General features: G+C 32.5%; 1 protein-coding gene across 2 annotated transcripts; it reads left to right on the top strand.

The window, feature by feature from the left end:
• The first annotated feature begins 10,017 nt into the window (after positions 1-10,017).
• On the top strand, positions 10,018-19,098 carry LOC139520547 (RNA-binding protein MEX3B-like). Of its 2 annotated transcripts, none has more exons than XM_071313277.1 (2): positions 10,018-10,435; positions 13,754-19,098. In XM_071313277.1, the coding sequence occupies exons 1-2, from the start codon at positions 10,195-10,197 to the stop codon at positions 15,043-15,045; spliced, it is 1,533 nt and encodes a 510-aa protein (XP_071169378.1). In that variant the 5' UTR covers positions 10,018-10,194; the 3' UTR covers positions 15,046-19,098. The 2 variants fall into 2 exon arrangements, with proteins under 2 accessions (XP_071169378.1, XP_071169379.1); XM_071313278.1 differs by lacking the exon at positions 10,018-10,435 and adding an exon at positions 10,888-11,059.
• Positions 19,099-20,879: the final 1,781 nt, after the last annotated feature.

Here is a 20,879-nt window from a genome sequence, read left to right as displayed (position 1 = left end):
TAGAAAATCTAGAAAGAATTTGACAAATGGCAACCCCTTTGACTTAAGTGAAGTCCCGTTCACACGTAGGGTATAGCTTGTTGTTATGTTGCCTGAGGTCCGGTATCATATAACTCTGTCTTTCCGGTCTCTCGTAAAGTAACTGGTATTTTAGCATAAAATCCAACTGAGTGCTTTTTGTCAGAGTTAAAATGTAATTACAGGTCACTCCAATGAATTTTAAATTTGTAAAAGAATTATTGCTATTGTTAACGTTTTGACAACAAACTTTTCTGTGGTGTAACATTTTAATGATTTTTGTAGTCTTGTGGTTTTGTAAAGAAGTTCCAGTAACGCCCACCCTTTGTCTGTCATTGACCAGATAACCTTGAACTGTGGACAACAGACAAGTAGACTCTTTGTTAAGTTAGAATGGACAAGGGGACACAGCCTCACATCTGCCGTATAATACTTTGACTATAGGTGGATGATATGTCGAGGAATAGGAAGTTTGAACCCTTTCTTTTGCAAGTGGTATCTGTCAGGGTCGATAGACATGCCTAGCTTGGGAACATAGACGTTTTTAAATGACTGTTTTTGTTGACTGGTGTGTGTGTCCTTGAGAAAAGTTCGTACTAATGTACTCGGTTGTCTTTCATTATAGTGTGACAGATTTTTGTTTATAAAATATGTGAACAAAAACTTCAGTATTGCACAAACATTATACGCGTATAAATGTTGACACAAGTCTTTTTTACTGTTCTTGAGTTGAGTCACCAATACACACTAAACACAACATTGCATGCAATGACTATACTTGGGAAAATATATAAGCACTTATAGTGTACATGTGCTCAACTCTCCCAAAAGAACAATAATATACAAAAGCCTCTATACAGTCGGACAAGAAGCCATTATGAATTTTCATTTTTCGGTAAAAAAAAACATAAAAAAAACACCATACACCCCCCCCCCCCTTTTCCCTCCAAAAAAGTAGACAGGTCGATGTATGACTATTTCTTATGATAAAATTTAAAATATTTTGCTTTTAAATGTATCCGATTTTATCTTGAATGTTTATATTGTTACATAGAGTTAAATGGAAACGGCTTTACAATAGGAAAATTTGTCTAAATTAGATATGCATTATATATTTAAATAACAAATAACGAACAAATAAAAAACTTCAATAAAAAAAACAAACCAAAGCACTTAAAATCAAAAGCCATGACTTTGACAAAACAGGACCAAGACTGGAATATTATTCTGGAGAGAGAGAGACAGAGAAACTAAAACAACACATACACACAAAACTTTAAAAAAAAAAAAAAAAAAAAAAAAAAAAAAGATACGCACAAGTTAACATGCAGACTACATTGGAAACTAAAGCTTGGTATACAATTCCATAAATAAGTTGAAGGTATGTCTTGTTGTGAATGCGACTTATTTTGCTTGCACTGCGGTCAAAATTAGTAATTAATAATATGGGTAATGAATAAATCGAATATAAAAACAGGCTATGTAATATAGAGGAAAATGTCTCTGGTAGCTATAGGAGACATTCACTATATATTAATAAAACAACACAGCAATGTGTCATTGACGTCTTGGCATAATTATCCTTTACCATGCAGAAATGATTTGCACTATAAGTATTTTTTTCACGTAAAATTCAGTATAAATGAACTACAGTGGCCTTATTGCCGGAATACTTATCAAGGTGTGAAAACAAAGTTTCTGAATTAGATGTTTACATTGTGTTTTGTCATTCTACAATTGAAACTGTAAAGGTGCGTGGTCATGTTTTGTAAGCAAACAAAATCCTGCAAGTACACAGAAAAATACAAATGATATCAAACAAACATTTGGCATTTATGTGTATATATATGCAACTCGAAACTGTTTTGAGTTGGTAAATTAGAACATTAGATAACCGTTGTTCACATTTCTGCACCCTTCTGAGTGATTCACACAAAAAAGTTTAGCCCACCCCAATTCCAAATCCCAGACTTTTCCGTGATGGCGGCCATAAAATTCTTCATACATAAAACAATTTATAATAGCCATATATATGTGTTGCTGCAGTAGATTCTGTAAAATGGAATATAACAAGTCGGCCACTGAAATTGCTGGAACACATACCCAAGGAAGAAACTAATAAAACCGAGGGAAAAAACCACTTTTACCATAAAAATTGAGACCGCATATCTGGTTATATCTGTCATTTGATGAAAAAAATAAAACAATAAATTGACATTATTAAGTTTGTATAAACGTTGAAGACCTTGAGACTTTATTCAAGTCTTCTACGTCGCTTCGGAGAAGTTCTATAGTTCAGAAGGTAGGCATAAAAAAAAATGAAAAGTATACAACTTTATTGTTAGGTAAGCTTTTATTCAAAAGTTCATTGAACATCTTCGTTCTTTTTGGCGTCCCTCATCGATGGCACTATGCTGTAAATTAGTAATCTTGGCAATGTGTGGACCCCACACAGTATACTATAGATACGTTTGGCCATTGGTGGACCCCATGCAGTATTCTATAGATACGTTTGGCCGTTGGTAGACCCTATATAGTACTATAGATATGTTGGCAATGTGTAGACTCCATACAGTAAACTATATATTTGTTTGGTCATTATTGGACCTCATACAGTACTAGTATACTGTAGATACGTTTGGCCGTTGATGGACCACCTACAGTATATATGTGTTTGGCCATTGGTGGACCCCATACAGTACTAAATATATGTTTGACCATTGGTGGACCCCATACAGTACTAAATATATGTTTGGCCATGAGTGGACCCCATACAGTACTATAGATATGTTTGGTCAAATGGTTTTTTTTTATATAGAATAGACCGTTGATTTTCCCGTTTGAATGGTTTTACACGTCTAGTAATTTTGGGCCGGCCCTTTACAGCTTGTTGTTCTGTGTGAGCCATGGCTCCGTCTTTAAGGCCGTACATTGACCTAGAATAAATTACTTTTTATAAATTGTTATTTGGAGGGCAAGTTGTCTCATTGGCACTCATACCACATCTTCCTATATCTATATTGTCGTGTGGTCTAGCGGGACGGCTGCAGTGCAGGCGATTTGGTGTCACGATATCACAGTAGCATGGGTTCGAATCCCGGCGAGGGAAGAACCAAAAATTTGCGAAAGCAAATTTACAGATCTAACATTGTTGGGTTGATGTTTAGACGAGTTGTATATATATATACAACTCGCGTTGATCAACCCAACAATGTTAGATCTTTGATTTTCCCGTTTGAATGGTTTTACACGTCTAGTAATTTTGGGCCGGCCCTTTACAGCTTGTTGTTCTGTGTGAGCCATGGCTCCGTCTTTAAGGCCGTACATTGACCTAGAATAAATTACTTTTTATAAATTGATATATATATATACAACTCGTCTAAACATCAACCCAACAATGTTAGATATGTAAATTTGCTTTCGCAAATATATATGTATATATATATATATATATATATATATATATATATATAAAATGACTGAATAAATAGTCAACGATAAATCTTACGGGGCGATGGATCATAAAAACGATTCAGTACACTACAAAATATAATATGTAACAAGTCTAAAAGGGTACAACATCACCAAAAACACAATAAAACGAACAATATGTTAGATATTTCGGATAACAGATATCCTTCCTCGTTAATTGCACGATGACAAATGAATCATGTCAATTCAAATTAAGACTCTATCAAAATCTTGAAATTTATACAATTTGAGCGAACGCTGGGACAATTTTAAAATTTCCAAACACGGCGCAAAGACTACTTAGATATGCCAAAATAAAAATAGTTATTTACGATGTGAACTGGCACAACTCTAAATTCCCGAAGGTGGTGACAGTTGAGATGTTAAACAACTGCGTGGAATAAAGTCCCAATAAACAGTCCTGACAGATCTAAGCTGGTATAATATTTAAAATATGACAACGGTATATATATATGTATTTGGCCATTGGTTGACCCTATACAGTACTATAGATATCTTTGGCCATTGGTGGAACCCATACGGTACTATAGATATGTTTGGCCATTGGTGGACCCCATACAGTATATAGATATGTTTGGCCACGGGTGGACCCCATACAGTACTATAGATATGTTTGGCCATTGGTGGATCCCATACAGTACCATAGATATGTATGGCCATTGGTGGACCCCATAGAATACTATAGATATGTTTGGCCATTGATGGACCCTATACAGCACTATTGATATGTTTGACCATTGATGGACCCTATACAGTACTATAGATATTTTGAGCCAATGGTGGACCCAATAGAGTACTATAGATATGTTTGGCAATTGGTGGACCCCATACAGTACTATAGATATGTTTGGTCATTGGTGGACCCCATACAGTACTATAGATATGTTTGACCATTGATGACCCAATAGAGTACTATAGATATGTTTGGCCATTGGTGGAGATCATACAGTACTATAGATATGTTTGACCATTGATGACCCCATACAGTACTATAGATATGTTTGGCCATTGGTGGACCCCATACAGTAAACTATATATACGTTTTGCCGTTGGTGGACCCCATAGAGTATATAGATATGTTTGGCCACGGGTGGACCCCATACAGTACCATAGATATGTATGGCCATTGGTGGACCCCATAGAGTACCATAGATATGTTTGGCCATTGATGGACCCTATACAGTACTAAAGATATGTTTGACCATTGATGGACCATATACAGTACTATAGATATGTTTGGCCAATGATTGACAACATACAGTACACTATATATATGTTGGCCATGGGTGGGCCCCAAACAGTACTATTTATATGTTGGCCATTGGTGGACCCCATACAGTACTATAGACATGTTTGGCCATTGGTGGACCCCATACAGTACTATAGACATGTTTGGCCATTGGTGTACCCCATACAGTATATAGTTATGTTTGGCCATTGGTAGACCCCATATAGTACTATATATGTTTAGCCATTGGTGGACCCCATAGAGTACTATATAGATATGTTTAGCCATTGATGGACCCCATACAGTACCATAGATATGTTTAGCCATTGGAGGACCCCATACAGTACTATAGATATGTTTGGCCATTGATGGACCCCATACAGTACTATAGATATGTTTGGTCATTGATGGACCCCATACAGTACTATAGAAATGTTGGCCATTCGTGGACCCATACAGTACTATAGAAATGTTGGCCATTGGTGGACCCGATACAGTTATATAGATATGTTTGGCCATTGGTGGACCCCATACAGTACTATAGAAATGTTGGCCATTGGAGGACGCCATATCGTCCTACAGAAATGTTTTGCCATTAGTAGACCTTATACAGTTGTCAGTTCAGATATGTTTGGCCATTGGTGGACCCCATCATGTTTGGTCTTTTGTGACTCCATTAAGTACTAAAGATATGTTTGGCCATTGATGGACCCCATACGATACTGTAGATATGTTTGGCCCTGAGTGGACCCCAAACAGTACTATATATATGTTTGGCCGTTGATGGACCCCATACCGTACTATAGATATGTTGGTCACGAGTGGACCCCATTCACTACGATAGATATGTTTGGCAATGGGTGGACCCCATACAGTACTATAGATATGTTTGGGCATTAGTGGATTAGTTCTATATGTGCGTAGATTGGTGGTTTTTTTTCTGTGATATAGATTGGTTTTATTATTCACTGAAGGCCTATTGTAGAATTCATCATGAGTTATATTTACAAGCATTAAAAAGTAGCATACCCAAATGTGAAATAATTTGAAATGGTTTGAAAACAGTATCGTCGTCAATTTTGTACAAATAAGTTTTTTAAAGATAAATGAACCAGATTTGTATAGATACAGGGCTAAATGTTAGTTTCCCACATTTTATTTTAAACAGCTAATTATGAACAAATAAATTAAATATAAATTTCCCGTTCTTTTACCTTTACGAGTGACTAAACAACAAAGATGTCATCGGGCAGATGTTCAAATACAAAACATATTCTTTGCGCATCTGTTACTTAGTCAAGACCAATAGACACGCGATTAGAAAGCGGGCTAGTCGCGTGGCATATAAAACAAATTTAAAATTTTCCTTTCTTCTTTTTTTCTTAAATTGATGTATTTCGACGCTTCGTTGAACTTTATATGAATAGAACCACAATTACTTATTTACCTTTCGGATAAATATGTAAATTCGAACAAAAGAACCTGACATTGAAAAACCCGGAAAATAATTAATAAAAAATAAAACAGTTTCCGTAAATGTTTTTTGTTTGTTTTTGCTTTTGCTTTTCTTTACAGTCCGATTGCGAATTCGAAACGTAGGAAATGCTTTATAGTAGAATGACTGTAAGAAGTTTAAGTACCACAACTTTCTACTCAAGCATTGAAAAAGTATTTTTTAGCGCATTCGTAAAAAAAAAGTCTAATGCCAGAAATGTTGTCACGGTATTGGTATTGTATGCTTAGCTGGCGTCATGTCTTTTAAAGAACAACACAAATTATTCAATATGCTCGGCATCATTTGATTATTTTTAATCTTTTTTTATCCTTTGATAACTATATTTATATTTCTTCCAAAACACGATGTCTCCATTCCGAGGACAACAAGTCAGAAACTAATTGTTTGTGTCATTAATGTATAACAAACAACGTATTCAAACATACGAGTTTGTGTAACGATTTGATTGTGTTACAATTCAAGTGCTTAATGGCTTCATCGGTATAAATGAGTTCTTTGAAATTCGCGTTAAATTGATTGTCTAATCCCCTTTGAGACCAATCAGGGTTGTGACAATAATAACGTACCATTAATTGGAACAATCAAAATATAACACCGAGGTTTCTTAATGAGCCTTTTATCAATAATTGCTATGAAAGCATTGCTATACAGAGCATCAAAATGTATATCTCACTAAATGGACTTATTGTTATTAATCTAGAATTAAAGCATAATGGTTGTTGCATTCATTTAAGATTGGACACCTCTCTTCCCCTACTATTTCCTGAGAATACTATTACAGAAGTCTAAACTGCTTCATATTTAAAACTTTAAGAAAAATACAAAACAAAAAAAAAGTGTTTTTTGTTCATAGAAACATAATCTCAAAAATGAATTGTGACTTTTTGTCGTGTGACTTTATGTTTGTGACTTTTTGTTCTGTGCCTTTCTGTCCTACATTCATATTGATTGTTTGAATCTTAATAGTTCTCTCTGGTTTGGTTTTTTTTAAGAAATCGACTCAACAAGAGGACCCAAAAAATGAACTATTTCGCCAAAAGAAAAAAACTAACCGGTTGCTCAACTACAAGTTGGGGTTAACAGGAGACAAAAGATTCATTAAGATTTTTTTGTGCAATTGATTTGTGTACCTGATTTTTTTTTTATAAAAATTGGCTGATTGCAGAATAAATACAAATCCTTGGCATAACTGTTAAATGTTAGTAACTTTTGTTGGTTTACCTTTTCTTACCGTTGAAAAATAACCTGCTATCGATCTAATTTTCATATTGTAGGAGTTTTCAAGCAAAAAATAAAAATAATAATCAAAGTACCTCTTTAACTTAGATACTTTATTTAGGCCGAAATTATCAAAACGGCACATTTGAAGCTTCATTAACATAATGTAAGTTTGAAAAAAATATGAATTTATGAATCGGAATTATTTGTCATTGAAAAATATTAAAACATATAATTTTTTTTTTACTTAAATTAAAAATTGAATTTTTATAAATTCAGAAAACTTTCCTTTTATACATAAGTATCTCTGTAATACTTAAAAGAGGCAGGAAATAAATACTTGAAGAAGCTGTGCCATTTTACACCTCCCAGGTGATGGCATTTGTAAATTACGTAAGGGTTGTAAAAAAATCACATTTGAGTTTAATCCTTCAGTTACAGATGCCAGGCCTTACAATAAACAGGACGTTATATCGAAACCCAAATTACACGTCAATTAGTCGAATTCCCCCAAGTGCCTTTGGTTGGAAGTGTACTCCTGTAATGACACCTCTGTGGCCCTCCGATAAAAAGTAACAACTTGTAGGTCTATTACCCTGGTCCCATGGTGTGAAAACAGCTTCTTATCTCTGGTTTTACAAAAATTAATTTATTACACAGGATGTACATACATAAGACTGACATGTATTTAATAACTATAATTATGGAGGAATTATAGATAATGTTTCGTTTATATCACATCAAAACCTTATCTTAATCTTAGTAAAAACATATCAATATAAAATACTGATATACAATAAAAAAGAAATGTCTAATGAAATAAAGAAAAAACTCGATGTTGTAGAAAACAAGAAAAAGTATTAAAATAATTTTGGTAAAAAAAATTATTTACACAATTATTTCAGGCTCACTTAATAAGATACTTTGATTGACAATATCTTTATGTATTGTCCTATGCGTTCTAAAGATCGGTGTTAGTATAAATTTCAAAAGAGCAATTATCTTTAAAAAAATGAAGACTAAGAATATGTCCTTCGTTGAGAACAAAATGTATATTTCTTCATCTTATTCACCTCAATTTAGTTCTAGGTATGCGCCACATTGAATATACCGACTCTAAATAAAGCTTTATGTCTTATGTCTTATGTCTTATGTCTTATGTCTTATGTCTTATGTCTTATGACTTATGTCTTATGTCTTATGTCTTATGTCTTATGTCTTATGTCTTATGCCTTATGTCTTATGTTTTATGTTTATATCAATATATCTTATTTTCTTTAATAAAAATAGTTAAGGTACATCCCACATGGCGGACACCTCTTAGTTCGCACTGTAATTCAACTGTATAGATGTCTAATCTGAAACTACTGTGTTCTACTGGTCTCAGTTCTGAATGCATACTCTAACATAAGACTTCATTGATTATTAAAGACAATCTCTAAAATATAGTCTAAAAGCATTATACATTATAATTCCCACCAAAAGAAGCAGGAAAATACCACTGACACGTAATATGTATTGATAAATCATGTCTAGTTATTTGACTAATGAAAAAATTAACCATACTGAAAGAGAAAGCCAGGGTCACAAAGTTGCTCTTCAATTTTCAGGATGTCTAGTACTCTATTTTTGTTTACAATGTAATATTTGCTATAAGTATAAGAATAAGAATATTTAGTATTCCAATCAAGGGCCCTTGATGGGCAGCATAACATGTACACATAAAACAATATATCATGATTTGTAACAGAAAAATATTTTTATAAACTAAAATGAAACATTAAAAAAAAAGTTCAGACAGATGTTATTATCTTCATGCTATAAAAATCATATACATTTTAATTCCAGGCAGGATCAGAACTATAAAATCATTACAATTATCAATGTTATTACATGCATTAATTAACATTTCGTCTAACATCTAGACATGTAATAATATTGCTCCCTAAATAGTTAAGTACAGACAGATTTTCATTAGTAAATAACCAAACAAATTTTGCCTCATTTGAAAGATGTATAAAATTAGGACAAATACAGTTTATCTCCTTGAAAAATATCTCCCTATCATATATTCAGGCTATAGAACCATCCAACTTGCAGACAGAAGTTTGTTATAAAGAAAGTTGGTTTCATAATAATAATTTGAATCAAAAATAAGATATATAAATAGATAATATGTAACACTTTAGGATTTTGACTTTTACACGTGGTCTAAACAGAAAGACTTTATAATTAATAATAACTATACTAGGCTATATATATGAAGTTTGAAAGGTTAAAACATAAATAAGATTTGAAATTACAGGAATATTGCTAATATTTTTTATTTCATATGAAGAATTTTAAACTCTTTTTTCAAAGATTTCATTTAAATTCTTAGTATATTTAGCGCCTTTTTCCGCTTTATTGTCAATATCTAAATATAATCTGTTGTTATTGTTATGCCTGAAATCCCCACGAGGTCAAGACATTAACTCCTCCCTATTTGATTGATCATCCAATGAAATGATTCAATTATGAAAATACCGCGGAATCTTGGGAAAATGACGTCACTAAGGCATATTGGCTTTTGTACATCGTGATTAAAAATAGCAGACAGTTCGTATTCCGCTCTCAGCAACTGAGGTACTGACTGACAAAGGAATTTAGTGCATTTACATGGAATATATATAAATTTTCTATTTTTATACGCTATAACTTTGGATATTATATTATTTTCACAATGCCAGCGAATTTATTCACAGAGACTTTACCCGTTAACACTAATTTAGAGGAACAACGGGCACTGCACTTAGCTTTTGAGCTTTCGATGCTTGGATTAGATGAAGATAATAACAGTTCTAATATGAACGATTTAAGTGAAAGTGCTGCAGAGCTTCTGAAGAAAAACAACGGCGCAAATACAACTGAATGTGTTCCAGTTCCAAGTTCAGAGCATGTCGCAGAAATAGTTGGGAGACAAGGTAATATATCTATATTGATAAATCCATTCATTCATGTGGATATACATCATTTATGGTCCAGTGCGTAATATTTGATGACACACGTGGTAGCTAAAAGAATGTTTAATGTAAATATGTCATGTACACAAATATTCATTAATTTAATACATTACAAGATAGATTTACAGCTATGAAGCTGCAGAATTGTAACTATCGATTTTTTTTGTTCTATTCGTCATCTTTACATTATCTGGCGACCACGTGTTTGTATTTTGAACAAAGAAACTAATGTTGGTGCACTTGAACAAAGGACTAACTGTTATTGCTTCTGATTAAAACTTTGTATTGAGAAAAAGGTTCAATTCATACGGGGTCGAGTAATTGCTAAAAATTGATTTAATATTGTGTGTTGTCAAAATGATAATATTGTTTATCAAAATTGTTTTGTGGTCTTTAGTATTACCGTTTGCTTTGTTTGGGTTAAGCACGTGTTGTTCGTGGACCATGTGCCTTGCTAAAACCACGGGGAAATATACATTCGGGGATGATTCGAAAGGCTTCAGATTTTGCAGGAACTCAAGCTTAGAATGTTTGTGGTTAAAATACATCAGAAGTCAAGATCCGAACATGACAACTTCGTTAAATGTATGTAAGATTGCATTTCATTGCAAAACAGATGATTTTTTTCTTTTTTCAAATAATTATGAAAAAAGTAAAATATGAAATTTAGGCTGAAACTTACAAGAGACACAAAGTAGCCACTAGGCGGACAGGAACGTCTGTTTTTCTTTTAAAGTGAAATTATCTGAAATTTAAAAAAAGATAATATAATAAGATAAAAAGATAATATATAATAATAAAATATCAATTTTGAAAAAAAACTCTGTAATACTAAAGGAGGAGATATATTTGTACAAGTTTTAAAAGCACAATTTTTGTTTTTAAAAAGTCCTGCCCTAAATGATTCATTTTTTCTTCTTCATATTTACAATAATATTGCATCAATTATAAAGAAATTATTAGTACATGTACATGCATATAGTTTTGATTAGAATTATTTTCTCAAGAGACAAACAATTTACCCTTTAAAAGTTGATTTCATGTATATTAGTGTTGCTATAATCTTCATGTTATCATACATGTAGTTGCATGTAATATACAGTCAAAATTTATACAATACAATTTTAAATGAAGTGGCTTAATTTGTTTTCAATAAGTTCTTCTGTACATGAATTTTGTTTTGGATATATATTACAATAGTGGCTTTAACATCAACTAATACATGTACCAAATATTTGGGAAAATTCATTGTGAAGTTAACGGATATCCTCTTTGAATTTTTGATCTGTTAGGGTTGCAACTAGTCTGGCAAGGCTATTTTAATTTTTTTTCTGGGACGCCTTCCTACAGTGTCAGAGGAGGCATACTTTTTTTCTTGGTATGTAATGGTGTACATATACTACATCTTTTTGGTGTATCCATTGGTTCAAATACATTTTTTGATCAAGAAATGTGGTAGAACCATATAAAAAAAGAAGATGTGGTATGATTGCCAACTCACCACAAGAGAGCAAATGACACATGAATGAACAAATTTATATCAGAACAGACTTTAACAATGAGCAAAGCCCATACCGCATAGTCTGCTATTAAAGGCCCCGAAATGACAAATGAAAAACAATTCAAATGAGAAAACTAACCGTCTAATTGATGTTCACAATAAAGAACAATGACAAGAAAGTTGTATTCATTTTATATTTGAGTAGGGATTTTCCTCCATTAAATGTTCACATTCACATTGATAGATTTAGCATTTTTGCTTATGGTCAAGAATTTTCAATATTAAATGCATACATGAATTAATGAATTTTATGAATAGAAAGAGATACAAATGTATTGGGATATATATGTATCAATGATGTACTTGTAAATAACCATAAAACAGTATTTGTGGTCTATTATTATTCCACATGTTGTGTCAGTTATTAACCTAAGATTCTCCTTTGACAGAATAACACACTTGAGAAAATTATGAATGGTGCAAATATACAATGTGTTGTTAATAAGTATGGTTTCATCTTATCTATAAAAAACACTGGAAAATTGTCAAGTTTTGTGATGGGCTTGCTTGGTGTACTGGTTAGTTATCAGTTTAAATCTTCACTGTAATGTTTATATATATATGTTTGATGCATGTACAGATTATTAATAGACAAGAGCAGCTGAAATTGGAAATAAAAAAGGGGGGTCTTTGGAGGAAAATTTGTTTAGCCTGGAAGCAATTATAGTGTCTTTTATGCTCATTTTATCAGGTAGAATTAATTAATTATATCTACCAGTGAATCCCCAATAACTAATAAATTTTATTTTTGTATAATACACAGATGTACTTAAACATGTCTATTCTCTTAAATTCACCCAAATATGGGAATGCATAAATTATCCAATTGTTTTTCAAAATCTTAGGCATTACAGATATCTCAGGAAGGAGAAAATGGTCCCAACTATTGTCACAGTTTGCATTTATATGTTAATTTTTGAATTTCAATCCCAAACACATATCCTGCTCCATATATGTTGCACCAAGTTTTGAATGAATTTATAAACTCTTGATAAATCTATTTATTACTATCAGAAATTAAAAAATAAAAGGTCTAATATAGAAATAAAAAGATATGGTATGATTGCCAATAAGACATCTTTCCAACAGAAACATGCCAAATGACTTTGAGGTTAGAAATTATAGGCAATGATTGGCTGAAATGTTATCTTTTTTTGTGGGGGGGGGGGGGGGGGGGGTATAATTTCTTGCAAACCTAAAAACCGACTCACATTATATAGCCATGAGGTATGAAAGTGTGATCAATACCAACAATCAATCAATTTTATCCTCAGAGGGACATTACTTTTTCTAGGATATTAATCAAAAGGAATTAACCTTTTTACTTTCTTTTTTGAAAACTCGCTTGGATATTATTTTATTCCAAACCCGATTGTAAGTTTATGTGTTGAAAATGCATAAAATATATGTAGGTCGGCAGCTTAAAATCTGTGTACATGCAGTGTAGGAAGTCACTGATACTTTTAATCTTGATCCAGAGACTTGTTTTCAAGAGGGCTTTCAATGTACATACTGGCCACATTGAGTGGGTCACAATGTCAATTTTTCTTAGAAACTACTTTGGAAAGTATGGTATATGAATTAATCACTACTGTAATTGTTCAATGTCTGATACCTGCCCATGAAATTTATTTTATTAAGTTTTATACATTGTTTACAGTCAGTTCTGAAAGAAATTACTGATGGGGTTTTAATTTATTTAATATTATACTTTTCAGGTTGCAAGATAAAAGCATTAAGGGCCAAGACAAACACCTACATTAAGACACCAGTCCGTGGAGAGGAACCAGTATTTGTTGTCACAGGGAGAAAAGAAGATGTCAACTTGGCGAAAAGGGAGATTCTGTCAGCAGCTGAGCACTTTAGTCAGATTAGAGCATCTCGGAGGAATAGTAGTGTTTCCAGCAATGGACCCCCTAGTCCCAGCGCTCCAGGACAGGTGACCATTCAGGTCCGTGTTCCTTACAAAGTGGTTGGTCTTGTAGTTGGACCTAAAGGTGCTACAATTAAAAGAATTCAGCAGCAGACCCACACATATATTGTTACACCTAGTCGAGATAAAGAACCTGTTTTCGAGGTAACTGGTCTGGCAGAAAATGTGGATAAGGCCAAGATTGAAATAGAAAGTCATATAGCAATCCGTACTGGAGGTCAGATTGAGGGCCAAGACGATGATTTCCACAACAATGGAATAGACTCTGGTTTTCAGGAAATGAATGGGAACAATTTCCTAGCATTCAAGTCAATGAATGGATTTAATTCCTTCACCGATTATCAGAACACTCTAAATGGAAGTAAGCTTATGTCACAATCCTCGGTATTCAATTTCCCACCAGTCTCGAAGATTTCAGATTTTGCACCTCTTACAATGAACACTGGCTTCACTAATGGTTTCGGTATGTATGACAACGATGAAGGTTTTGGAGGGTCACCACAGTTTGACCAGATGCCACCCTCAAACTCCATTTGGCCAGATTCTCTCACAGGACTTGGGGGATCGTCTTTCCAACGTCGTTGCAGTAGTTTGGGTAGTGCAGCATCACAACACAGTCTATCACCACCACTTACAGATTCCAACAGCCAGTCCAGTGGTCAGAATTCACCACCAGTCTCAGATCTAGTCCGTCATATGAATGGTGATTTCATTCCCTCGTCAACCACCACTGTTTCAACTGCTTTTGGAAACATCACAACTACTGCAAGCTATGCTCCAAGTTCATGTGATCAAGATATGATGTCCAGTGACAGCATTAGTGCGTCAATCATCAACAGTGTTGTGGATTCACCAAAAATGATCGGAGGAATATCCTGTCCTGTTAAAGTTCCAACACTTAATGGTCGACAGTGTTTAATGTGTTCAGAAAGTAACATTGTAGCAGCTCTTGTACCATGTGGACACAATCTGTTTTGTATGGAGTGTGCGAGTTTGATTGTGGGAAAGCCCGTTATGGACCGTCTTTGTCCAGTTTGTCTCCAAACACCAACTCAGGCTATCCGAATACTTTCATAACAGATTCAGGACTTGTCATTTATCATTTCATCCAGACTTTCCTGCATTCAACAATCGGCCTCTATATGAGATTAAGTTATTATATATAACATGGATATTATTATTATTTATGATAGGTACCGTACATAGTTTACATACCAATTTGTGCATTTATTGTCTCCTCAGGTGTTACAAATGTCAATTAAATCATGTCATCATTCATCTAACATTATAACTTGGAACTCACTTAAAAAAGGGGGAGGGGATAATATATAAAAAAAATGAACATGGTCTTGTTTAGCTTAATTGTATCCCTAGGAAGAACATGGTTTTTACTGACCAGATCCTTTTCATTCATAAGTTTCAGCTAAAACCAAAGTTTTGATTAAGTAACTTAGTATTCTCAATCATTTTATTTTGAATCCATTGTTCATGTATTGACATTTATAGCACAAGATGGTGATAGCATTGTTTATTTTTTTATGTTGAAATATTATTTTTGTACCAGTTTGGCCAAATGAACAATTATTATTTTATTCTTGTGTTAATATATTGTAGTTTAGTTTTTTTGTTAACTTTAAGATATTTTTGTTGTATTTATTCCTGAAGAAAGGAACTGGTAATTCGTTACAAGACTGTTAAATGCTCAATTCGTTAGTGCTTTTGTTTTTATTTTGGGACGCAGGTTGTGAAAACATGCAGCATTTAAAACAAAGATTTTAAGAAAGAGTGTTTACCTTTTTTTAAGGAGTGTAATGAAATTGTTTTGGGTTTTTTAGTTTTTTTGCATTTTTGGTTCGAATAAATTCATGTATATGAAATGTAGTTAGAATTGACTTCAAATTCAAATAATTATTCAAATTTACCAAATTATATGTAATTTAGTGCATATAGCTTTATTGTTGCAGATGAGGTAAGGGTATTGATTTGACTGCTTACAATTTTATTTGGTTAAACTTTTAATTTATTAAGGCATAATGTTAAAAAGAATCTTTCATGTTTTGGTGCAATTTTGTTTGTTGATTGTCTCATTAAATGTTTATATTGTATATACATAATATATATTATTAAGAGTTATATAAAGCATTTATTTTCATAGACAGAGCTGGAAGAGATCTGCATTTTATTAACAGTTGCAAAGTAGTATTGATTTTTTTATGGTAACATTTTCCCCCTCCTAACTTCTTGGTACATACATGACATAGTAAATTTTAAAACAGAAATTTTAGTACAAAGTTTTTTTTTTTTTGGTTAAATATATAAATTGTTAATGCCAAAAACTATTCTTTGGGTAATCTGATGTTTTATTTAGTTATTTAATCTACTTGCGCTGTATCAATTATACATTTTTATTTTATAAATCCTTATAAATCATTTCATTTGCATCAGATATATTTGTGAACTGTTCATTTAGGGAAGAAGTTATTCCATTTTTATGTAAAAGTTTGCAGAAGAAAGACCAAAGCCAACTGGAAACAGTTCAGGGTTGTATTTTTCCATTCCATATGGTTGAGTTTTTATTTTGTTACTTGTTTTTAAGATATTTTATCTTTCATAATCCAAAATATAAATTGCTTTTTATCATCTACACAAATTTTCTTTTTTTTACACTTCTAGAGAGGTTGTCTCCCCTTATCACTTAAAAACTATAAAATCTATGCAGTTAAACACTAAATTGTTTATTCAGTCATTTAGATACATTTTCTCATTGTATCACATTTTCATGAGGAATCCTAACATATTTTCATTGTAAACATTATGACTTTGTCATTCGTAGAAGATTTTTCATATCAAATACTGTAGAGTGGACTATTTTCCCCTCATTTTTCACTTCTTCTGACTCATTTTTCACTTTTTTTGAGTCGAAATGTTTTAGAGTTCTATTTCGGTATTTGAAGTCCTCAATTCTGATATTCCTAAAGACCAAGTTAACATGCATGAAGGTATCTAAATCTTAAAACTAGAAAATATAATCACCAAGAAAATTTTCCATTCTACAGTAACATTTTATGTACAAGTACTTAATCAAATGGCGACTGTGGCCTACTGCTTTTGCAGACTTAAATATTCAAAGATACTGAAAAAAATTTCATCCATACATGTATATGTAACCATTATATTTATACCATTTTTGTTCAGCTTCAACTCATCTCACAGTATTTATTATATGGTCCACTTAATTTCATCATAACAAGATATGCAATAAATGCCCATTTATTATAGGGTTATTTTCTCACTTCAATGTTTTCAGATAATCACAATATTATTTTTGTTTTAAATTATATTTTAATCCCACTGTCAAAAGTATTTTATAGTACTTGAAAAATAAAGAAAGATTTTATTCTATATTATTATATAACAATTTTTGCACAATATTTTCTGTAGTACAGAAGGGTGTGTGGATATGTGGATCATTTCAGTTTAGATTTTCAATTTTATAGAACGTATTCCGAATAAGATATGCAGTTATTATGGTTGTATTGTAAACTTGTTACTTTTGTACATTAAACTTATGCAAAGGTATTCGGCCATTTTGTCCTTGATGGAATCTTTTCTTTTATAAGCTAACATTTTTCAGTTCGGTTCAATTTTTACATTTTCTTTGCCAAAATGTTTACTCCTAAGAACTTACAACAAAAAGTAGTGCTTTAAATGTATTCAAGCATCGAACAAGTTAGCATTTTGTTAAATTTTTCATAAAGATTTATATAGAATGATCTTCCTGACAAACCAATATTATAACACTGTGATATATGTTTAGCTTATTAGCTATATTTACACCAGAAATTCTGATCAGTAATCAGTCAATTTATTCTTCTGCCTAATTATAAACTTATAAATGGCTCAACAAGAATGAAATAAACTGCTATGTTTCAATATTTCAAATGGCAAAGTAATTTAAAATTGAAATTTACAAGAGGCAGGACAATTTGTTATAAATCCAGCTGCGTCTTTTTTCTATGGAAAAGGATGTTTCGAATTCAAAAATCTATTGGACAGCTGCAAATTCCTTACATTGAAAGAGCTTTTTCGTTTTAAGGAAGAGTTTTTCATGGTTTGATCTGATTAGATTTTCTGGTGTGTATGTTGTGTAGAATCAAATGGCTATATGTTGGACAAATTTTTTACATTTATATTTTATACTAGGCTTTGCTCGTTGTGAAGGATAAGTCGTGCCAGGGAACGTGGTTAGTGATATTCTAGTCTATGTTGTATATAGAGCTTGTATATTTAAATTTCAATACTTCTATGCATTCTTTTTTCTTTCTGAGTTAATTTTGTCTGCTAGCAGAGCTAGTGTATCTTTTTTCTAAGGATTATGGACTTAAATTAATGCTGCCTATTCACAGACAAGATAAAACAAAATTTTATAGCTGCTAAAGGCTTCAAATGAACAAAATGAAACTAAGTTTAGCTACAAAAGGCTTCAAACATTTTAATATTTTGCAATATTTGTTTTAAAAAAAAACCAACACAATGTTGGCAATATCGAGAACTAGCCAACAGACGTGGATAAATTTATCAGGGTTAAACATTTTGGTTAAATTGACAATGTAATCTGATGCAGAGGGACATCGAAGTTCATAATTCTTCTATTACCATAGGTTGTATATATATATATTTCCACTTTTTACTATCCTTTTAGATTTAGTTTTATTATGAAATGCATGTACTTGTATTGAGCGAGATTTAAGTACATGTATCCCTGGCATGGCAAATATCTTTGAAATGATCCAGTATATTTGTGTTAACTGTTTTTGAGGTATAATATATATATTATTTTGTATATTTGAAAGTTATTGCGAGAGATGAGCAGAAGTGATGCATAAGATGATAGTTTAGTATTTTCTATTTTATTATATTAACTTACATTTAAATTTGTCCCAAAATATTGAGTGTTGTAAGAATGTGTTCAAATTAAGCAAATACAAAGAAACTGTTTATGAAGTATATTTTATTTTAAAGGGCACGATAAGAGTAACTGCCTATGTATACTTATTATATTTCATGAATATCAAAGAATTATAAATTGTAAAAGTTTTATTTTTCTGCAAATAAAATTATAAACTACAATGATGTGCAGTGATCATTATTAACAAAATACCAGGAAATACCAAGGATAAAACACGAGAACATGAACCTGGACCTTGGATGAATACATATTTTAAAGATCAGTTGGACTTTTAAATGCAGATGACAAACCTTAAATGTAGTTTTATTCTTGAAAAGCAAGACCTATAGGTGTCATTTTGTCTCTTTTGGCTAGCAGTCTCATTGGCAATCATGCCACATCTTCTCTATACCATCGTTTTTCTGGTTAACCATTTGGCAGAAGTCTGTGACATGCTGGAGGATACCGTTTTATAACCTTCTTTACACAAAGTACCTATAAAATTGAGGTGAAAGAACAATGAGCTCTAACAAAAAGCTTCAAAAAAAAATTCAGATGTTTGCAATAGGGTTGATTCTGCTTTACAAAGATTGGCATTTCCTCAAATACATTAAGCTTTCTGTGAATATTCTCTCTTGTATCTATGAAGAAAATAAGTTGTCCATCTCGGTGGATACAGTGTTGACAAGACGATGTTTGTTGATCTATCCTCTGAAAGATTAAAGACAACCACACACTAAAAATTGTACGTAACAAAACATACCTTCAACAATAGACAATTGTGTTCTCGATATGTTGAGCTTATAAAACTTTCAAAACTAGAAGATCAAGTCTACCAATAACACCTTAACCCTTTTGGATAATCAAACCCATTAAAATTCTATACTGGGGTGGAGGATGTCTTGAACATCCGTGAAATTAAAATCCTGCAAATTGAAATGTTCAACTTGTTTATTGAGCATAGAAGTGTGTAGGTATCACTGATTGTCAGCTTCGTGTTAGTTTCTCCGAAATGTATTCCCAATCCAGCTTCGAGAAGAGAAAAACATGTCCCTTTGTCTAGAAAGTTTATTCAATCGTATTACTATGCTACATGTATCATTACAATTCAAATGTCTCGAGTAGAGAATATTATTTTACACTGAATCCCGTGGTAATTTTGTCAGTACTTAAGTTGTTCTTTATTGTTAGTACAAATAGAGAATGTTTCACACTGGATCCAGTGGTCATTTTGTCAGTACTTCAGATGTTCTCTATTGTCAGTACTTCAGTTGTTCTGTTTCACACTGGATCCAGTGGTCATTTTGTCAGTACTTCAGATGTTCTCTATTGTCAGTACTTCAGTTGTTCTGTTTCACACTGGATGCAGTGGTCATTTTATCAGTACTTCAGATGTTCTCTATTGTTAGAACAAATCATTACATGGATACATTGTTTTCTCTACATTTAATGTGAACAAACTAAAAATAAACATAAGACAGCACATCAGATCATACAAACCATCAACCCGTACTCCTCCGGGAAATTATATTTACAGATTTACCCACAGCACGGTCTACATAGTCTGTTTTGGTACAGGCACAAACTACTGAGTGGTGCCTTAAACCAGTTGAAAATGAGAGTACGCTAACCCTTATTTACCCATATAAACATTTGTACAATGTGTCAAATAAAAAAAAGGCAAAACGAAGTTAAAAACAAAAAACGGGGAAATAAAAAAGTAACATAATTTTGAAAGCAGTGTCCACGTGCTTGATACCAAATACTACAATTTGGTTAACATGCACATAGCTGTCAGTGACTAACCCGAGGTGTTGACAGCAAATTCTCAATTTTAAGAATTGATATCAGATCTCGGCTTGGGACCATTTAGAGGTTGACTTTAGACATCTCTGTTTATTGTTGAAAACCGCGAATGTTGACCTCTATTTTTGGGGGGATACTGTAGGATTGATTACGAGCA

This window comes from Mytilus edulis, chromosome 4 (genome assembly GCF_963676685.1).
Source record: "Mytilus edulis chromosome 4, xbMytEdul2.2, whole genome shotgun sequence".
Lineage (NCBI taxonomy): Eukaryota > Metazoa > Mollusca > Bivalvia > Mytilida > Mytilidae > Mytilus > Mytilus edulis.
The sequence above is the reverse complement of the archived record's forward strand: the minus strand, read 5'-3'. Positions and strand labels throughout refer to the sequence as shown.